Source organism: Tamandua tetradactyla, chromosome 17 (genome assembly GCF_023851605.1).
Source record: "Tamandua tetradactyla isolate mTamTet1 chromosome 17, mTamTet1.pri, whole genome shotgun sequence".
NCBI lineage: Eukaryota > Metazoa > Chordata > Mammalia > Pilosa > Myrmecophagidae > Tamandua > Tamandua tetradactyla.
Window position 1 is genome coordinate 77,576,695 of NC_135343.1, and position 21,300 is coordinate 77,597,994.

The 21,300-nt window shown below is 40.9% G+C and overlaps 1 protein-coding gene and 1 pseudogene across 1 annotated transcript in view; one reads left to right on the top strand and one right to left on the bottom strand.

Annotated features, from left to right (window-relative positions):
• NLRC4 (NLR family CARD domain containing 4) overlaps positions 1 to 21,300 on the bottom strand; it is a 45,480-nt gene that overhangs the window by 18,479 nt on the left and 5,701 nt on the right. Inside the window, 10 exon segments of the mRNA XM_077134748.1 lie at positions 3,863 to 3,919; positions 4,731 to 4,877; positions 18,655 to 18,731; positions 19,364 to 19,641; positions 19,644 to 19,766; positions 19,769 to 19,872; positions 19,874 to 19,913; positions 19,916 to 20,024; positions 20,026 to 20,059; positions 20,061 to 20,515. Of these exon segments, the coding sequence (XP_076990863.1) occupies positions 3,863 to 3,919; positions 4,731 to 4,877; positions 18,655 to 18,731; positions 19,364 to 19,641; positions 19,644 to 19,766; positions 19,769 to 19,872; positions 19,874 to 19,913; positions 19,916 to 20,024; positions 20,026 to 20,059; positions 20,061 to 20,515 (1,424 nt within the window).
• On the top strand, positions 3,868 to 4,892 carry LOC143661422 (small ribosomal subunit protein uS2 pseudogene; annotated as a pseudogene).

Here is a 21,300-nt window from a genome sequence, read left to right on the forward strand (position 1 = left end):
TATCACAATTAAAGCAAGTCTATAGAAATGTCCAATCTAAGGCATCCAGGGAAAGATATCTTGGTTCAAGAAGGCCGATGAAGTTTAGAGTTTCTCTCTCAAGTGGAAGGGTACATGGCAAGCACAGTCAGGGTTTCTCTCTTGGCTAGAAGGGCACATGGTGAACGCTGCTGCATCATCTGCTAGCTTTCTCTCCTGGCTTCCTATTTCATGAAGCTCCCCAGGAGATATTTTTCATCTTCTCCAAAGGTTACAGGCATGGTGGACTCTCTCCTTCTCGTGGCTACATCGTTCTGCTGTCTCAGAATCTCCAGCTTTCTCCAAAATGTTTCCTCTTTTATAGGATTGCAGTAAACCAATCAAGACCCACCTGAATGGGTGGAGAAACATCTCCACCTAATCCAGCGTAATAACCACTCTTGATTGAGTCACATCTTCAGGGAGATGATCTAATTACAGATTCAAACATACAGTACTAAATAGGGATTAGAAGAAATGGCTGGATTTATAAAATGGGATTAGGATTAAAACATGGCTTTTCTAGGGTACATTCATCCTTTCAAACCAGCACATGACTGCTAACAAATCCATTCTGCACCCCTGGATTGAGGAATCATTTCAACTTTCAAGTCTTATTATTTAAGAAATACATTTTGTAAGGTTCTAACTGCCACAGATAGCGATTCTTCTGAGGGATCTTGGCAAAATAAATTGAAAATCTGGAAAGGATGAACCATTTTAGATGCCATTAAGAACATTTGTTATTCTATCTGAGGAGGTCAAAATATCAACATTAACAGGAGTTTGGAAGAAATTTATTCCAACCCTCACTGATGACTTTGAAGGATTCAAGACTTCAGTAGAGGAAGTAACTGCTGATGAGGTGGAAATCGTCAGAGAACTAGAATTAGGAATGGAGTGTGAAGATGGACTGAATTGCTACAACCTTGTGATAAAACTTGAATGGATGAGGAGTTGCTTCGTACAGAAAAACAAAGAAAGTAGTTTTTTGAGATGGAAACTACTCCTAGTGAAGATGCTGTGAATATTGTAGAAATGACAACAAAGGATTTAGACCATTACATAAGCTTAGTTGATAAAGCAATGTTAGGATTTGAAAGAACTGACTCCAATTTTGAAAGACGTTCTACTGTGGGTAAAATGCTATCAAACAGCATTATACAGTACACAGAAATCTTTCACAAAAGGAAGAGTCATTTGATGCAGCAAACTTCACTGTTTCCTTATTTTAAGAAATTGCCACAACCACCCCAACTTTCATCAACCACCACCTGATCAGGCAAAGCAACCATCAATATGGAGTTAAGACCCTCCCCAGCACAAATGCTATGACTCACTGAAGGCTCAGGTGATGGTTAGCTTTTTAGGAGTACAGTATTTTTAATTAGGGTATGTACCTTGTCTTTTTAGATATCATGCTATTGCACACTCAGACTACAGTATGACAGAAATGAAACTTTTATATGCACTGTGAAACAAAAATGTTCATGTGATCCCCTTTTAATGCAATATTCACCATATTGCTGTAGTCTGGAGCTGAACCTGCAATATCTCCAAGGTATGCCTGTGCAGCAAATGTTGAAGAATAACCTTGGAAAGTTAAAGGTTTTTTTTGTGGTTTCCTGGGAATATACCTACTTAGCCCACCACTGACCTTTCTTCACCCTAAATCTGTTTTTGGAAAGTGTTCCTGTGTGTTATGGATGGCATATGCCATATCATTCTCAAATTGACCCTTTTAATACAGGAATTACATGCATTTAAAGAAGGATCTGACCCAGAAAACTCAGCAGATCAGTTGCAGTAAAATCTGTGATTCTTGCTGTATCCTACTCCAAACCCCAAATTCCAAAGAGAGACAAGTATCAAATTCTAGAAATTCAAAACTCTTAAGCAATATAAAGTCATCACTTAATGTTCCGTAAACACATTTCTTTCTTGATAATATTTTATAATAAAAAATAAGATTAAAATCAACTCTCAAGAAATACATCTTGAAAAGGAGCAATTTTCTTGAGCTGTCTTTAGAAATGAATTAAACTGAATTACTAAAGGTAAGTACCAATACTATGCTCTATATACTGTATAATGTTAGATTTGCATCTGTAATCAGTTGGACAAGAAGATATTTTATTTTTCCATTTAAAGTTTTCCTAAAATTGTATTTAAGTTGACAATAAAATCCTTTCAGGGGAGACATCCTCTCCTTGGAAGTAGCATTTTCTTTTTTCTTGGGAAAAAAAAGTGGGGGGGGGGGCACACCAGGTTTGGGCTCACCTTAAAATTGACATGTGTGGCATTAGCCCAGGGCAAGAGAAAAAATGGCATAATGTGATCTTGGGAAAATCTCTTGAGCTGTCTGTGTTTCAGTTTCCTCATCTGTAAAATGGGCATAATTACAGTACCAGTGGAAACAAATAATGGTCTATCATCTGACGAGTAGATAAACAAAATGTAGTGTTTCCATACAATGGAACTGTATTCATCAAGAAGAAGTGAACTGCTGATACATGCTACAACCGAGATGAACCTTGAAAACATTATGTAAGTCAAAGAAGCCAGACACAAAAGGTCACATATTATATAATTTCATTTATACATTTATACATTTACACATTTATAAATTCCATTTTAAAAAGTACATTTATACTGTATAAATGGAATTATATAATATACAGATTATTTGTTGAATTATATTTTATATTGAATTATATAAAAGTAGATTAGTGCTTGCCAGAGGCTGGGAGATGAGGAAATGGGATGTGGCTGCTCATGAGGACCTGATTTTGAAGTAGTGAAAATATTTCAGAATTAGATAGTGGCAATTTTGCACAACCTTGTAAATACAATGAAAATCACTTGAAATGGTAATTTTATGGTATGTGAATTTTATCTCAATAAAGTTATTATACAAAAAATAAAGGTACCCAACTGTTCTAGTTTGCTAGCTGCTGGAATGCAATATACCAGAAAGGGGACTCCTTTTAAAAAGGGGAGTTTATTAAGTTGACAGTTTACAGTTCTAAGGCCATGAAAATGTCCCAATTAAAGCAAGTCTATAAAAATGTCCAAACTAAGGCACCAATAAGAGGTTGCCTTCACTGAAGAAAGGCTGATGAAGTTCAGGGTTTCTCTCTCAACTGGAAAGGCACATGGCAAACATGGTGACATCTGCTACCTTTCTCTCCAGGCTTCTTTCATGAAGCTCCCCTGGGGGCATTTTTCTTCATCTCCAAAGGTCTCTGGCTGTGTTGGCTCTCGTGGTTCTCATGGCTTTCTCATCACTGTCCTGTGTTGCTCTCTCCAAAATACTTCCTCTTTTAAAGAATTTCAGTAAGATAATCAAGCCCCACTTGGAATGGGTGGAGTCACATCTCCCTCTAATCCAAGGTTAATACCCACAATTGGATCAATCACATCTCTGTGGAGATAATCTAATCAAGTTTCCAACCTATAGTGCTAAATAGGGTTTAAAAGACCTACAAGATGGGTTAGGAGTAAAGCATGGCTTTTCTAGGGTACATAATCCTTTCAAACCAACACACCAGCCTTATAGGATCATTAAGAAGACCAAATGATTTAATACAAGGGAAGCGCATAAACAGTACTTGACATATGTGCTCAATATTAGCTAGTATTACTATCTACCCTTAAAGATCAACAGCTTTGATGAAGATGGAGCAGCATATTTAACATGCAATTAAGTAAAGCCCAGAGGAATAGATGAAGGATGTTAGAGGGGAAGTGTAGATAGTTTGATGGGATTCAGGGCAAAATAAGAATCAACCATTGGGTATAAATTACAGGCAATGAGATTTTCGTCGTAAGAAAGACTAAGTACCTTTCCGCGCTACCTACAGTGGGGTCCATACGGCGTTGTCCTCGGTTCCCATCGTAACTTAAAGGGAAATTTAAACAATGTCAGGAGCCCTTGATGTCCTGCAGATGAAGGAGGAGGATGTCCTCAAATTCCTTGCAGCAGGAACCCATTTAGGTGGCACCAACCTTGACTTCCAGATGGAACAGTACATCTACAAAAGGAAAAGTGATGGTATCTACATCATAAATCTGAAGAGGACGTGGGAGAAGCTTCTGCTGGCAGCTCGTGCTATTGTTGCCATTGAAAACCCCGCTGATGTCAGTGTCATATCCTCCAGGAATACAGGCCAGCGGGCTGTGCTAAAGTTTGCTGCTGCCACTGGAGCAACTCCTATTGCCGGGCGCTTCACCCCTGGAACTTTCACTAACCAGATTCAGGCCGCCTTTCGGGAGCCACGTCTTCTGGTGGTGACGGATCCCAGGGCTGACCACCAGCCTCTCACAGAGGCATCCTATGTTAACCTGCCCACCATTGCACTGTGTAACACAGATTCTCCTCTGCGCTATGTGGACATTGCCATCCCGTGCAACAACAAGGGAGCTCACTCAGTGGGTCTGATGTGGTGGATGCTGGCCCGGGAAGTTTTGCGCATGCGTGGCACCATCTCCCGTGAGCACCCACGGGAAGTCATGCCTGATCTCTACTTCTACAGGGATCCTGAAGAGATTGAAAAGGAAGAGCAAGCTGCTGCTGAAAAGGCTGTGACCAAGGAGGAATTTCAGGGCGAATGGACTGCTCCAGCTCCTGAATTTACTGCTACTCAGCCTGAGGTTGCAGACTGGTCTGAAGGTGTACAGGTGCCCTCTGTGCCTATTCAGCAGTTCCCTACTGAAGACTGGAGTGCTCAGCCTGCAACTGAAGACTGGTCTGCAGCTCCCACTGCTCAGGCCACTGAGTGGGTAGGAACAACCACTGAGTGGTCATAAGCTGTTCTTGCGTAGGCTCGTAAACAAGTTGCCGGAAAATAAACAAGTTTCTATAAAAAAAAAAAAAAAAAAAAAAAAAGAAAGACTAAGTACTGTTTATAAATTCAAAGGCCAAAAAGGTCCAGGGAGGCAATGTTCTTGGGAGAAGTAGTCAGGTAAGGTCAGCTGGAAATTATGCATCTTGTCCAAAGAGCCTGGGAGCAGATCATGCTGGAGCTAGACTGTGGTTTCCATGCTAGGACTTGGCCAGGGTTGCCAATTCTCACAATTTTCCTGAGAAATGAGAAACCTGAATTTCCACATTCCAATTTAAAAATTAGCATCCTCTAAGGGACAAGGTGGAAGGAGACTTTTCGTTGTACATCATTTTATAATTTGTACCATGTTTTATATTACTCAAAAGATAAATTAAATTTTTAAAATTAAGATCAAAATATTGGTAAGCATTTTCTGTTTTTTTAATTCCAAACACCATGGAGGTCAAATTTGTAGTTAACCAGTTTGTAAGATCAGTGTAAAGGGACAGCTGTCAAGAGGAGATGGCGATCGATTGATACGGAAGCCAAAGACACAGTCTGATCAATCAAGCCCCTTGTAAGCCTCATGCTGCACCCCTTAACTTGCCACAGTCACCACCTCTTATTCCCCAGTTAAACAGGAATGAGTCATCCAGCTAGAATTCACTCTGGGACCTGAAAGATGGTCATTTCCCTCCCTCTTCCCCAGTTTCACTTAACTAATGCCTCTCCTAGGCCCACTTACTTCTATCCTCCTTTTGCTACTGGTCAGCCCTTGCATTTTTAAACTTCTCATCAAGTTTGTTTCGTCCAGATAAGAAACCTTTCATAATCAACTTCTCCTTGCCAGAGGCTACACTGCAGCTCCCATGCCCCACCAGCCACCCTTAATCACACAGCAGGAGATGTCTATACTCCTACAAGTAGGACCTAAGACGCACTGACAGCTTGAAGCAACTACAGAAGAAGACCTTCGGCCCAGATCCTTTTAAGATTAAGGGGAGTTTGAAGTCTCTGAGGGTGAAATGATGCAGGATTAAAATTAGGGTGGTGACTGACTAAGGAAAGGACAAATTCCAAAAAGTAGTCAGGCCCCAGGGAGAAAGATAACTCAGAAGAGCTGCAACAAACAGCACCTGGGACTCTCACCGGAGTCATCTCTGGAGCAGGGTGGAGCCAACCAACCCCCGAAATACATTATCTACCACCAGGCACCACCCTGAAGAAAAGGGAACAAGGAAGGGGCAGGGGGATAAGTAAAGCTAATCTATAAAAGTAAATGGCCCCACATTACCTTTCACCTCTCACCTTTCTCACCTCTCTCTTCGCAAGTGTGCTTCTATGTTCTCTCACATGTGTACCTAACACATTCCTGCCTGCTTACGGAAAAAAAAATCCTGACTCACAGGTAATCTAATCAAGTTTGGGTGACCATCCAGAATCTTATAGAAAGCACTCATGCATTGAGTAGGAGGTTGGAAAGATTATTTGTGCAAAAGATTCTAGAGTCTTACAATATCCAAATCATTGCTCTGAAAGAGGACAAGCAAGGCAGAAAAGAATGGGAAATTACTTATGAATAAGAACTAACCCCAGTTGCTACAGAGAAGTAGAACAGGCATCCTGCCACCCAAAGCTTCACACCGCACAGCAGTTCCTGCCCCGGGACTTCAGTTTTATTTGGAATTTGGGGAGACTCTTCCCTTTACCGGGAAAGATTGCTGCTGTACGTCTGAATCAGAAGTCAGAAATTTCTTCACATTTATATCTATTAAAATGCAAATACTGGGGGTGAGGGTGGAGCATGGAATGTTTTGCAGTTTTCCAGATGAGAATTCAGTACAATTCGCTACTAGCTCCTATGGGAGGTTAGGTAACAGGTTGACTCTCCTCCCAGGTCTGGATTTGAAGGCAGGTGCCACCTGGGGGGAGAACAGTGGGTGTCGGGGAGATGACGTGCCAATGAGAGAAAGATTTGCTGAGGACAGACTTAATCTATTTGCTGCTTTTCAAGCAGGCTATGTAGCTCCAGCTCTCAGAAACCTCCTTCAAGCCTCCCAATCTGGCAGCCTTCCCCCAAGATGGACCTCTCTCCCCAAATCTCCCAACTCCCTTCCAAGTCCTGACACTGGCTAGAACCTATTAGAGAACTTAAAACAAAATGATATGAAGCTGAAAAAGAGATCAGACTTCAATTAGAGATATGAATGAAGCTGATCACTATAGAACTAAGGTAAATCAGACCAAAGGGTAAAGGATGATACAATGTTGTTTTTATAGTTGTGAAATATAACATATATACAAAAAAGCAATACATTTCTAGGTACATTTTAACAAGTAGTTATAGAACAGATTTTAAAGTTTGGTATGGGTTACAGTTCCATGATTTTTCATTTTTTCTTCTAGCTGCTCCAAGACACTGGAGATCAAAAGAAATATCTATATAATGATTCAGCAGTCATAATCATTTTATTTTCTCAGTTATAATCCTTCTCTCTTTCTTTCTTTTTTTTCCTTTCTGGGAAAAATAACATACATAATTAAAAAGCAATAGATTTCAAAGCACATCACAATTATTAGTTGTAGAACAGATTTCAGAATTTGGTATGAGTTACATTTCCACAATTTTAGGTATTTAGTTCTAGCTGCTCTAAGGTACTGGAGACTAAAAGAAATAACGATATAATTATTCAGCAATCATATTCATTTGTTAAGCCTGACCTTCTCTTTATAACTCCACCACCACCTTTGATCTTTCTCCTACCCTTTGGGTATTTGGGTGATGCCCATTCTAATTATTTCATGTTGGAAGGGGCTGACTGACTGTGTTTTAAAACTTCAACTTCTTTGTGAGACCAAAGGGAGAGAATTTTATGTGGTGCAAAATTTATGTATGCTGTAGCACACTATCTAATTTAACTTGCATGTATGGTCAGTTTATTCAAACACCATAATTACACGGAACCTCGAATAGGAAGTGAGAATTTGTTGCTTTGTACAGGTTGACATGATGCCCTGATGCATCCCTGAGTCATCTGGGTGGTCAATAAAAAAGTATTTGCAAAGTCCCCTTGAGGGGCTGCAAAAAAAAAAAAAAAATTGGAAATATTAAACTTCCCTACCTGGGGAATTTCTGATATTCTCGCAAGCATTGGGAACTGCCAATTTAATAGGCCAAGCCCTTGATCTTGGGGCTTGACCTTATGAAACTTATTCCTGAAAAGGAGAAGCTAAGCCTACTAATAATTATGCCTATGACTCACCTCCAGAGAACCTCTTTCGTTGCTCAGATGTGGCCTCCCTCTCTAAGCCAACTTGGCAGGAGAGCTCACTGCCCTCCCCCTTCATGGGACATGACTCCCAGGGGTGTAAATCTCCCTGGCATGTGGGACAGAAATCCCAGACCTGAACCTGGCCCTGGTATCATGGGATTGAGAAAGGCTCTTGACCAAAAGGGAAAAGAGAAATGAAACAAAATAAAGTTTCAGTGGCTGAGAGATTTCAAGTAGAGTTGAGAGGTCACTCTGGAGGTTATCCTTATACATTATATGGTCATCCCTTTTTAGTTTTTAGGGGATTAGAGTAGCTAAAAGGAAATACCTGAGACTGTTGTAAGAATAAAATTAAGTTTAGTTTTCACACAAATTATATGAAATGGGGAAAACAACTTATTAAATAAAATACTGCAAAACCAGCCTGGACTGGTTTCACAAGTCAGGAGAAGGAGAAAGAGAGCCTGACGTAACCTTAGGAATTGGCACCACGTTCTTATACAGGAAAAATAAGTAGGCCCAAGGTCACTAAAAGGGGGAGTGGGACTCACGTGCATTAATTAAACCTCTGGAATAGGCTGTGACCTCTAGAGTACCCGCCAGTGGTGAAACTGGGGAGGGATCTGCACACTAGGCTTAGGGAATAAATATTACTGCTGCCTGTTGTTTGGTGCATCAGCCACCACAGTTTGGTTGCACATTCATTCTTGCAAAATTATAAAATAAATTCTTTTCTTCTCCCCAATTGCGTGTTTTTTTTTTCTCTTTCAGGTATGACTTTTCATTCCAAGAACTTTGGGGGCTTGTCCGAAAGCCAAGGCTCTGGAGGGGGATCCCCGGGGTGGACGAGGGGTGGGCGTGCCCTGCTGATTGAGCGGTCTTGGCCTCTGCCATTAGAGGCCCACTCCTGACAGCCAAAAGGATCCAAGACCAAACGTTTATTGTGACTGAGAAAAGGGAAGGAAAAATCTGCCTCCGTGACCAAGCGACTCTGTGCACAGACCAAGGTAAGAAAAAGGACTATTAAATACTGCCTTGGTGGTCAGGAAACTCTAATGAGTCTGAGTTGAGTCTGTGCATGAGACACATGACATACTGCGCGACGTGAGGGCAGAGTCCCAATTTGCATTTCCTTTCTCCCATGAGGGAAAGGGCCAGAGATGGACAAAGTGACAAGATTCAGAATGGGCAATTGGCCAGCCAGGGAAAAAAGGAAGGAGGAATCTCTAGGGTCTCCCGGGAACATTCTTCTAGATAATCCAATAGGGAAAATGTTAAAACACTGGACCAATAGTGATCAGACCAAGGGAAAGGACAAAATGAAAATGATTCAATATCGTTGTTACATTTGGACAGAAGAAAGCATCTTGCCACCTGATATATTATGGCCAAAATACAGGGCCAATGAGGATTAGCTCTGTGTGACCTCATGCTTTATGTGAATGGAAAAAAAGCCCTTCTCCAAAGAGGAGTCTGGTTATGTTATGTGTTGGCCATAGGAAACGGGAACTACTTTTTATCCTGTAAAGGCTAAAACCCTAGAACCAGAGACAAAAGCTTTAGAAACTAAAACCTGGGATCCTTTATTGAGTCTTCCCTCATCCTATGCCTCTCCCCCACCCCTCGGCAGGGACTGTGAGACCCCAAAGGCCAAATGGAGTCTACCCACATCCTCCCCACCCCAGAAAACCTGAGAACCAATTAGGGTCAACTTCTCCACCTGTTACAATCACCAGCAACTGAGGAAGAAGTTGGAACAATAAATGACAGGAAGCAGTAATATTTATTCCCTAAAACCTAACATGCAGATCCCTCCCCTATTTCACCATTGGCTGAGTACTCAAGAGGTCACAGAAATGAAATGCCTTTTAAAAAGGGGAATTTAATAAATTGCAAGCCTACAGTTCTAAGGCTGTGAAATTGTCCAAATTAAAGCAAGTCTATAGAAATGTCCAAATTAAGGCAACCAAAAGAAGTTACCTTCACTCAAGGAAGGCCGATGATATTCAGGGTTTGTCTTTCAAGTGGAAAGGCACCTGGTGAACATGGTAACATCTGCTAGCTTTCTCTCCAGGCTTCTTATTTCATGAAGCTCCCCCAGGGGCATTTTCCTTCTTCAGCTCCAAAGGTCACTGGCTGGTGGACTCTCAGTCTCATGGCTCTGCCATGGGTCTATATCTCTCTCCTCCTTCTCAAGCTTTCTCCAAAATGCTTCCTCTTTTAAAGGATTCCGGTAAACTAATCAAGACCCACCTGGAATGGGTGGAGTCACATATTCATCTAATCAAAAGTTAATACCCTAATTTAGTTTGAAATGCTAGTGATAAATGAAAGCAAGGGGTAAGGGGTATGGTATGTATAATCTTTGTTTGTTTGTTTTTTTCTGTTATCTTTTTATTTCTTTTTCTGTTGTCTTTTTATTTCTTTTTCTAAATCGATGCAAATGTTCTAAGAAATGATGAATATGCAACTATGTGATGATATTGAGAATTGCTGATTGTATATGTAGAATGGAATGATTTAATGTTTTTGTTTGTTGTTAATTTTTTTAATTAATAAAAAAATAAATTTCAAAAAAAAAAGTTAATACCCACAGTTGGGCATGTCATATCTCTTAGGAGATAATCTAATCGAGTTTCCAACATACAGTACTGACTAGGGTTTAACAGAAACCTTGCTCCGACAATATGGGATTAGGATTAAAACACGGCTTTTCTAGGGTATGTAATCCTTTCAAACCAGCACACCAAGTAATAAACTGTGGGGACTTAGTGAATCAATGGCAATGTACATGTGTCCAAAACTAATGGGGGCATTACAGTCTGCCTCTCTTTGCTCCTCCTAGGATGATGTACAGTGAACTACCGAGTTTTGAAGGTGGACTATGAGCATAGGATAGGTTTCACAAACCTAAGCCATTAAAAGATAAAATAACCTTTTACAAAGGAAACAGCCCACCAAATTGCAAAAATCTTCAGTATAACCTGGTGATGATAGCCATCAAGAAAGCAAACAAACATCCAACAGGGCAGCAAAAAAGATGCAATAGTTAAAATATATGGGCTGGAGGCAGACATTTCTGAGAGAGACCCTATAAGAAAGCTCAAGATACAAATACTCTCCCCGACACCCACAATGCCCTCTCCAAACAGCCCTTCAGCAGTGCCAAGGGAAACCCAGCTGGAAGCCAGTTCCCTAATTCGCAATGATCCCAAAGTTGTCAGGATAGTCAAGGTAGGCGATCTGAAGCAAACCATGGCGATAAAGACAAGGTATGGAGAGACAAATGCCTGGGTAGGATAGAGTAAATATACTGTCCACAGTCTAAACAAAGGAGACTGTTATGCTTGCACAACCCACTGCTCTCATCGTGCCCTTTCAGTTAAGAATGGAGAAACATGAAGAGGAGTTCGTCTATCTTTCCTTCTGATTTCATTTGTGCCCCCAGGCCTCCTCCCTCTAGCATTCTCACATTCAGTTTCATTCAGTGTTCTAACGTTATTTTATTACAGTTAGGTAGTATTGTGCTATCCATTTCTTTTATAATCAGCCCCTTTGCACAATCTGTATTTTGTGAGTTCCAATTACCCAATATCTACCCTATTTCTATCTCTTGATGACCTCTGTTCTTAACTGAAATTATCCAAGTTCATTCACTAATGTCAGTTCATATCAGTGAGACCATACAGTATTTGTCCTTTTGTTTCTGGCTTATCTCACTCAGGATAATGTCCTTAAGGTCCATCTATATTGTTACATACTTCATAACTTTATTCTGTCTTAAAGCTGCATAATATTTCATCATATGTATATACTGCAGTTTGTTTAGCCCGTTGTCTGTTGATGGACATTTGGGCCGTTTCCATCTCTTGGCATTGTAAATAATGCTGCTATAAACACTGGTTTGCAAATGTCCATTTGTGTCTTTGCCCACATGTCCTCTGAGTAAATACCTAGCAATGGCATTGTCGGGTCATACGGCAATTCTATTACTTAGCTTCCTGAGGAACTGCCAAACTGCCTTCCACACTGGTTGTATCATTTTACATTCCCACTGACAGTGGACAAGGGTGCCTCTTTCTCCACATCCTCTCCAGCACTTGTTATTTTCTGTTTTAGCGATAATGGCCAGTCTGGTGGGTGTGAGACGATATCTCATTGTGGTTTTGATTTGCATTTCCCTAATAGCCAGGGAAGTTGAGCATCTTTTCATGTGCCTTTTGGCCATTTGTATTTCCTCTTCTGAGAAGTGTCTGTTAAGTCTCTTGCTCATTTTGTAATTGGATTGTCTGTCTTTTTGTTGTTGAGCTGCACAATCTCTTTATATATTCTGGATACTAGACCTTTATTTGATATATTGTTTCCAAATATTGTCTCCCATTGTGTAAGCTATCTCTTTACTTTTTTTGAGAAGTTCTCTGATGCATGAAAGTGTTTAATTTTGAGGAGTTCCCATTTATTTATTCATTTCCTCAATGCTCGTGCTTTGGGTGTAAGGTCTAGGAAACCACCTCCTATTATAAGATTTATGAGATATTTCCCTACATTTTCTTCTAACGGTTTAATGGTCTTAGATATTAGATCTAAGTTTAATTAAAACTTAGTTTTTTAGTTTAGTTTAAAGTTTAGTTTAGTTTAGTTTAATTTAGTTTAGGTCTTTGATCCATTTTGAGATAATTTTTGTATAGGGTGTGGGATATGGAGCCTCTTTCATTCTTTTGTATATGAATATCCAGTTCTCTAGGCACCATTTATTGAAGAGACTGTTCTGTCCCAGGTGAGTTGGCTTGACTGCCTTATCAAAGATCAATTGTCCGTAGATGACAGGGTCTATATCTGAACACTCTATTAGATTCCATTGGCCAGTATATCTATCTTTATGCCAGTACCATGCTGTTTTGACCACTGTAGCTTCATAATACACATTCAAGTTAGGTAGCATGAGACCTCCAACTTCATTTTTCTTTCTCAGTATACTTTTAGCTATTCAGGGCACCCTGCCCTTCCAGATAAATTCCACCCTCTGGACCCTAAAAAAGACATGTTTTTCCATATACAAAATACACTCATTCCATAACAATATCAGAGAACCTTAAACCATCAGTAACATTACAAATAGAACACAAAATTAAAACCAGTACAAAATCTCAAAGTTAGTTACAGGCATGGTCTGTCCTAAAGCAAAGTTCTCCTTGGCTCTGGACCTGTAGAAACTCAAAACAAGTTATTTGCTGCCAACATACAAAGGAGGAACATTCATAGGATACGTATACCCATTGCTGTAGGGAGGAAGGAACACAGGGGACACCAGACCCAAGCAGTTTTGAAAACCTGCAGGGCAAACTCCATTAGATTTCAAAGTCTGAGAGTCATTCATCTTCAAAGCTTTAGAAAGCAGCAGTCCCACCCTTTCCAAGGGACTACACAGAGGCCTGCCTCTCTCTGAACACAACCTTGGGGGACCTTGGGGAGACTACCTTTTTCTCAGCTCCACCCTCTCCAAGGATCAGGGCTGCAAGTGGGCTCTCTACCATCTCTGGGGCACACACTCAACCCCTCCATGTGGTGGCAGCCAGTCTCTCCCCAAATCCCAAGGAATGTGCTTCACCCTCTCCAAGGCCTGAGGCAGTATGACTCTTCCACTGCAATGAGGTGGAAGGCCCATCCTCTGCCTTTGGGGCAAAATCACCCTCTCCATGTGCTTGGGTGGGCCCACTCTCCTGGCCTCAGGCTTCTTGACTTCAGACCTCTCAACCTCCATGGCTTTGCCTCTGAAGTTATTTTTCCCTCCAGTGTCTCCCTTCTCTGTCCCTCTCAGTCCTGACTGGCAGCGGCTCTGTTATACAGGTCCCACAGCACTCTCATTGGCTTTCTATGTAGTAGTGTTGAATCATGCCCATCAGGCATAAGGAGTTTCCACAGATCCTTCCTGGATAACTCCATGTCCAATCCTGGCTTTCTCTGAAATGGCTGACTGGTTTCACATTTGGTAAGATTCTCACACAGGGCACTATTCTCTGGGGTCTCCCTTTCTGGAGGCCCAGAAATTTCCAGAACTTCAATTTCTGGTTTGTTTGTACCCAAGAGTTCAGTTTTCATCTCATCTCTTTCCTGTCATATTTCACTATAAACTGTAAGGAGAACCAGGCCGCACTTTTTGACATTTAATTTGGAGATCTCTTCTGCTAAATATCCAAGTTCAAGGCTTTTAAAATCTGCCTTCCAGCCAAAGACACTAGTCAACTTTGCCAGATTATTTGCAATTTTAAAACAAGGCTCACTTTCCTTCCAGTCTATAATAACATGTTCCTCATTTCTGTCTAAGGCTTTAGCAGAAGTGTCTTTAGAGTCCACATTTCTACCAACAGTCTCTTCAAAGCATTCTAGGCCTTCTCTATCAAGCTCCTCACAACTCTTCCAGAATCCTCCCCTTATCCATTTAAAAATCCACTCCAACATGTTTGGTATTTGCAAACCACAGCAGCACCCCACTCTCAGTACCAAAATCTGTCCTAGTCTGCTAGCTGCTGGAATGCAATATACCAGAAATGGAATGGCTTTTAAAAGGGGGAATTTAATAAGTTGCTAGTTTACAGTTCTAAGGCTGAGAAAATGTCCCAATTAAAACAAGTCTATAGAAATGTCCAATCTAAGGCATCCAGGGAAAGATACCTTGGCTCAAGAAGGCCAATGAAGTTCAGGGTTTCTCTCTTAAGTGAGAAGGCACATGGTGAACACAGCCAGGGTTTCTCTCTCATCTGGAAAGGCACATGGCAAACACAGCATCATCTGCTAGCTTTTTCTCCTGGCTTCCTGTTTCATGAAGTTCCCTGGGAGGCATTTTCCTTCTTCATCTGTAAATGTCGCTGGCTGGTGGACTCTCTGCTTCTCGTGGCTATCTCATTCTGCTTTCTCAGAATCTCTCTCCTTCTCCAAAATTTTTTCTCTTTTACAGGATTCCAGTAAGCTAATTAAGACCTACTCAAATGGGTGGAGACAGGTCTCCACTTAATCTAGCTTAATAACCACTCTTGATTGAGTCACATCTCCAGGGAGATGATCTAATTACACTTTCAAACATACAGTACTGAATAGATTAGAAGAAATGGCTGCCTTCACAAAATACGATTAGGATTAAAACATGGCTTTTCTAGGGTACATAAATCATTTCAAACCAGCACATTGATTTTCTTGATTGTTTTCATTTCTCAATTTCATTTATTTCTGCTCTAATCTTCAATATTTATTTCCTTTTGCTTGCTTTGAGGTTAGTTTGCTGTTCTTTCTCTAGTTCTTCCAAGTGGACAATTAATTCCTCGATTTTTGTTCTTTCTTCTTTTTTTGATATAGGCATTTAGGGCAATACATGTCCCTCTTAGCACTGCCTTTGCTGCATCCCCTAAATTTTGATATGTTGTGTTTTCACTTTCATTTGCCTTGAGATATTTACTGATTTCTTTTGTAATTTCTTCCTTGACCCACTGGTTGTTTAAGAGTGTGTTCTTGGGCGGGCCACGGTGGCTCAGCAGGTAAGAATTCTTGCCTGCCATGCCCGAGGACCTGGATTCGATTCCCGGTGCCTGCCCATGTAAAAAAACAAAAAAAAAAAGAGTGTGTTCTTGAGTTTCCACATATTTGTGAATTTTCTGGCGCTCTGCCTATTATTGATTTCCAACTTCATTCCTTTATGATCTGAGAAGGTGTTTTGTATGATTTCAGTCTTTTTAAATTTATTGAGACTCATGAGAGCTGGGAAATTTTCAGTGATAATTTCCTCCATTAGTTTTTCTCCTCCTTTTCCCTTCTTTTCTCCTTCTGGGACACCCATAACATGTATGTTCGTGTGTTTCTTGTTGTCATTCAATTCTCTGAGTCCCTGTTTATATTTTTCCATTCTTTTCCCTATATTTTCTTTTACTTGTCAGATTTCAGATGTTCCATCTTCTAGTTCACTAATCCTATCTTCTGCTTCTTGAAATCTGACAATGTAGGTTTCCATTACTTTTTTTCATCTCTTCTACTGTGCCTTTCATTCCCATAAGTTCTGTGATTTCTTTTCAGACTTTTGATTTATTCTCTTTGTTCATTCCTCACATTCTTTATATCCTCCCTCAATTCACTGATTTTTTATGAGGTTTTCCATGTCTGTTCATACATTCTGAATTAATTGTTTCAACTCTTGTATCTCATTTGAATTGTTGGTTTGATCCTTTGACTGGACCATAGCTTCGATTTTCCTAGTATGATTTGTTATTTTTGCTGGTGTCTAGGCATTTAACTACCTTAATTAGTTTATTCTGGAGATTGTTTTCACTTCTTTTACCTAGGGTTTTCTTGCTGGATGAATTTGTTGTCTCTCTGTTCTTTGACTTTCTATTCAGCTTATTCTGGATCTCTAGCTTAGGTTTTGTTTAACAGATCAGAGTTTTTTAGTTCTTGTTTTCTTGTTTCTTGCCCTGCCTGTATGGTGCCTTTTCCCCTCTTAGAAAGGTCTACTTAGGTATTGTGGACCCCAGCCAGATTTTCCCAGACCAAACTGGCCTCCTGTCAGGAGGAAAGAGTCACCTGCATCAGTTTTCCCTGAGGGTGAGATCCAGCAGTCTGAAAGACTTTCCTGTGAAGTCTCTGGACTCTGTTTTTCTTATCTTGCCCAGTATGTGGTGCTTGTCTGCCTGTGGGTCCCACCAGCATAAGGTGATTTGGTACCTTTAACTTCAGCAGACTCTCCCTGCTGGGGACACGGTGAAGACAGAGGAGAGGTTGTAGTCTGGTTTTAATCACTTCACTTTTCCAGACCCTGGGGTCTGAATTCCTTGAGGGAGGGATTCCACCTGAGCTGGGCCCCACCCCTCTCCTGTGGAAGACACAGGCTCCAGACAAACATTCAAGTTTAATTCTGCCTATATCTGGGGCAGTGGAGCCCGAGAAGCCTTGCAACTGTATCCAGAGAGCAGTCAAACAGTAGAAACACAGCCACCAAAAGAAAAGAGAAGAATCCTTATCAGAGCAGGACCCCCATTCCTCCGGTTTGCCAATCAAGAGCTTAAGTTGGTACAATGCTCTGCGTATCTCCAGGTTCTATGTGCCCCCTCCTTTCCTTCAGGGCCCAGACATTTTCAAATCCAAAAAAAACCTCTGTTATTTTTTTCTTCTTCTTCTTTCTATCAGCCCTGCCCCCTCTGTGCTAGGGCAAAAACCAGTGACCTCCGCTTTTACTTGAGGTTCAGCTGAGTTGGGGGCCTATTTTTAGTAGTTAGAATTTGTTCATTAATTCCACAATTGGAGCTTAGTTGCGCTCAGCCCCTGCTGCTGCTAAAGTCCCTTTCCTTTCCCCTCTGGGGATCAGCCAGTGGGTGAGGGGTGCTGGCTGCAGTGGCTTGGGGAACTCACAGTTCTGGGGGGGGGGGCTCACATCCAGTCCAGCTGGTCCAGACTGGGGTACTCTGTGTGTCCGGTCACTGACGTGGCCCCAGCAGTTGTTCTGTCCTGTTCCTGGCTATTTAGTACCTGCTCTGGAGGACGAACTAAATCCCACACTTTGCTAAGCCACTATCTTGGCCCCAACTCCCCTGAAGAGGGATTTAAATGTATAGTACTCCTTTTTCAAAATACTATTCCTAATGAAAATTATAATACATTGTCCTCTCTTTTTCCTCCAGTCAAGAGTGGAAAAGGCAAGGCCATACCAGCTCCCATCTCCATCCAGGAAACCACCCCTCCTGTCTGTCTAAATGGCGAGAAGAGTTCCAGGAGCTGCGGGCCATGTTGGGTGTGGTACTCACAATTTCTCCAGTCCAGCCACGGCACGAGCAGACCTTTGGTGGTATTGCAGAAAGGGCAGCCTCCGACCAGTATGGCCTAAGAAGTGAAAAGGGACCTTTGCTCAGGTTCAACTGACCATCCCATTCACCCTGGCATTAAAAAGAAGCAGCTCAAATCCAAGGGGGAAAAAAAAAAGAAACTTACTAGGTTCTGTTGATGACCGAATCTATTTAAACAATATAGAAATTCCATGGAAAATCCCAAATAAATTTAAGGCCAGAAATCAAATAACTATGAGATTTAAGTCATTCTTATTTTAGTGGGTCACAATTAATAAAAATGTGGACTATATTAATTACATATATTATAATCAACAAAAATTCTTCAATTATACCAGAAATGCAGTGAAAAGAATCACAAGACAACTGGATGCTTCTAGTCAAATGGTATAAGAAAATAAGAGAGCCCTAAATATGATGCTAACTAAAAAAGGAGGCATTTAAGTTATGTTCAAATGTAGTTGTTTTACATTCATCCCCAATAGTACAGCCCTGAAGGAACTATCATAAAAGCTGTATAAGGATTGACAGCCTTATTGAAAAATTGGCAAAAAATTCACGCGTTAATAACCCTCACACGGGGTTGGAAAGGTAGTTTAGGAAATGCAAAGGGGTGGCACTGCCCGTTTTAACTTCTTTAATCGTTGTAGCTGGGGTACTCCCAGCAATTCGGGTTTGCATTATTCTGTGCACCCGGGGGTTAACTCAAAAACTTACCGAAAGTACTCTAACCAAGCAAATACCTGTTCAGTACAGGTAAAACAATTTGTACCCTCTGAAAAACGAAGATTCCTCTGATAAAAAAATGTGAAAAAACTCTTAAGTTTGAAAAATTAAAATGAGAAAACCAAAAAGGTTTAAAAGAAAGAGGGGGAATAAAATTAAGGTTAGGGCTGTGCAAGAGTGGCTCAGTGGCAGAATTCTCGCCTGCCATGCTGGAGACCTGGGTTCACATCCTGGAGCCTACTCATGTCAAAAAAAAATTAAGTTTAGCTTTCACACAAAATGACACAAAATAGGAAAAACGAAACTTACTAAATAAAAGGCTGCAAAACCAGCCCAGACTGGCTTCACAGTCAGGAGAAGAAGAAAGAGAACCTGATGTAAGCTTAGGAATTGGCACCAGTTCCTTATATGGGGAAAAATAAGTAGGGCCGAAGTTACCAAAAGGTGGGGAATGGGACTTATGTGGGTTAATTAAGACTCTCAAATAGGCTGTAACCTCTAGAGTACCCATCCCCAATGGAGAAACAGGGGAGGGATGTGTGTGCTAGGCTTAGGAATAAATATTACTGCTTCCTATTGCCACTTGTCAGCCACCCCATTTTGGTTGCCCTCTCATTCTTGCAAAATCATAAGTAAATTCTTTTCTTCTCCAAAACTGGGTGAGCGTTTATTCTCTTTCAGGTATGGATTTCTTCCCAACACTGTTGAGCTGTGGTCCCGTAGGCTTGATTCTTGAAGATGATTGCACAACTATGCAGCTTTCTAGACGTGACCATGGGATTGTAAAAACTTTGTGACTGTCTTCTAAAGACTTGTCCCGCAAAGCTGTGGCTCCCCTCAGGAGCTCCAGTTTAATGAAGTCCCAAGCACTTGCATAGTTAGGCAAAACAAAAAAGTCAAATAAGTAATCAGCAATGTTCTCTGAGTTGATATATAAGCTTTTGCCACTAAAGAAATCTTCAAATTCTTAGCTCAGACTGATCTGGATATATTTTCATGGAATAAATTAATGCCTCACTCTGCAAAGGGTATTATGTTTATGGCTTTCAGAATTTCTTGCTCAATGGTGTTTTTCACATTTTGCAGGGACTCCTGACTCCAGGAGGCCTTATAGTGATGGAAAGCTTGAGGAGGCTGCCATGCTGATGGAATGCTGCCAGGTGCTTCCTAATGATCCTGGTGGCCTCAGCAGATGACCCATGCTTGTAGGAGCGGGTTACTATACAGGGATGTGCTGTCTGAAATGGAACCCTTTCCTGCAAGTCACCATTCCCCTTGGTCACCTCCTCTGGCTCATGAGACATCAACAAACTGTTGAGTCTGCATCCTGCTACGTGCTTCTGGAGTGATTTATGCCAGAATTAAAAACTTCGGCTTGAAACTCTGAGCTGACTGACAAGAGTCCAGTTGTCAATAGGACATAATCGTTCCTACTGGACATGTCCTCAGGCTTGAAATCAAACCTGCGGGAGGTCACACCATCTAGAGGCAGGTCTCCACAGAGGACAAGGCTCTGAGCGAAGTCACTTGCAGCTACACTATGCTTAAGCTTATTTTTATGTATCAGCAGATCATAGAAGGTAGGGAACAATGTAATTTGTGTGTGGGAGTGGAACTCACTTTCCCCCATTTGGATTGCACAAGTGATGACCACAAAGAGAGGGGTCTTTGTCAGATTCCTCAAGCACCTGGATTTCTTAATCTGGAGCAGCAAGCCTTCAGGGAGCTCCGTTATCAGCCCCTCCCTCATAAGAGTCTGGATGCTGTCCTCCGATGTATCTTCCACCTCCGCAGTCAGAGCACCTGACTGCCTGATGTGCCACAGGCATTCGGTGGGATTGGGGACAATGACACATTCTTGTGTTGTTTTACTCCTCGTTTACTGGTATTTTTGCCTCAAGAAAACCAGATATAAATAGAGATGTACTAAGTGTGAAGAACAGGAGATACCTCTGGGAGATTTTAGCCAGCAGATGATATGGAGAATAGAAAGGGGGAACTGTGTGGGGAGTAGGTCCAAAAGCAATGGCCTCAAAGTGTTCAGATAATCTACACACCGATGCAACTCTACATGCAAATTCTGTCTGCTTCTGGTGAAAATGACACAGGCAGTTAATGATGTGAACCAAAAATTACCTGCTTAAAGAATTGAGTAACTTTGAATGTTCTTAACAGCTGTCATCATAAATTCAACCTTCACCAACAAAGAATACTAGCTGATTACACACAATAATTTCTAAAATAAATATTATTTGAATTTTACTAAAACATTGATAAACGTATACATTAAAGATTGGAAGAGATTTCCGAGATAATTTGGTACATTTTATAGATGAAAGATACTAAGTCCCAGAGAAGTTAAATGACTTTGTTGAAGGTGAAATAAGTAGTTAGAAAAGCCAGGTCTTTTTCATTTTTTAATTAAATTCAGTCTTCATTCTGCTACATACTGCCTGTAATAAGGTTTCATTTATATTCTCCTAAAAATTATCAGTGAGGTTTGCATCCAATCCCAATAATACTAACAAGATCATTTAAGAAGAAAATTATTTTAGCAAAAATAAAGGATTTTTCTTCAAATGAGGTATTTCATAAACTGTGCTAATAATAAGGGAAAGTTACTTAAGAATAATTCCA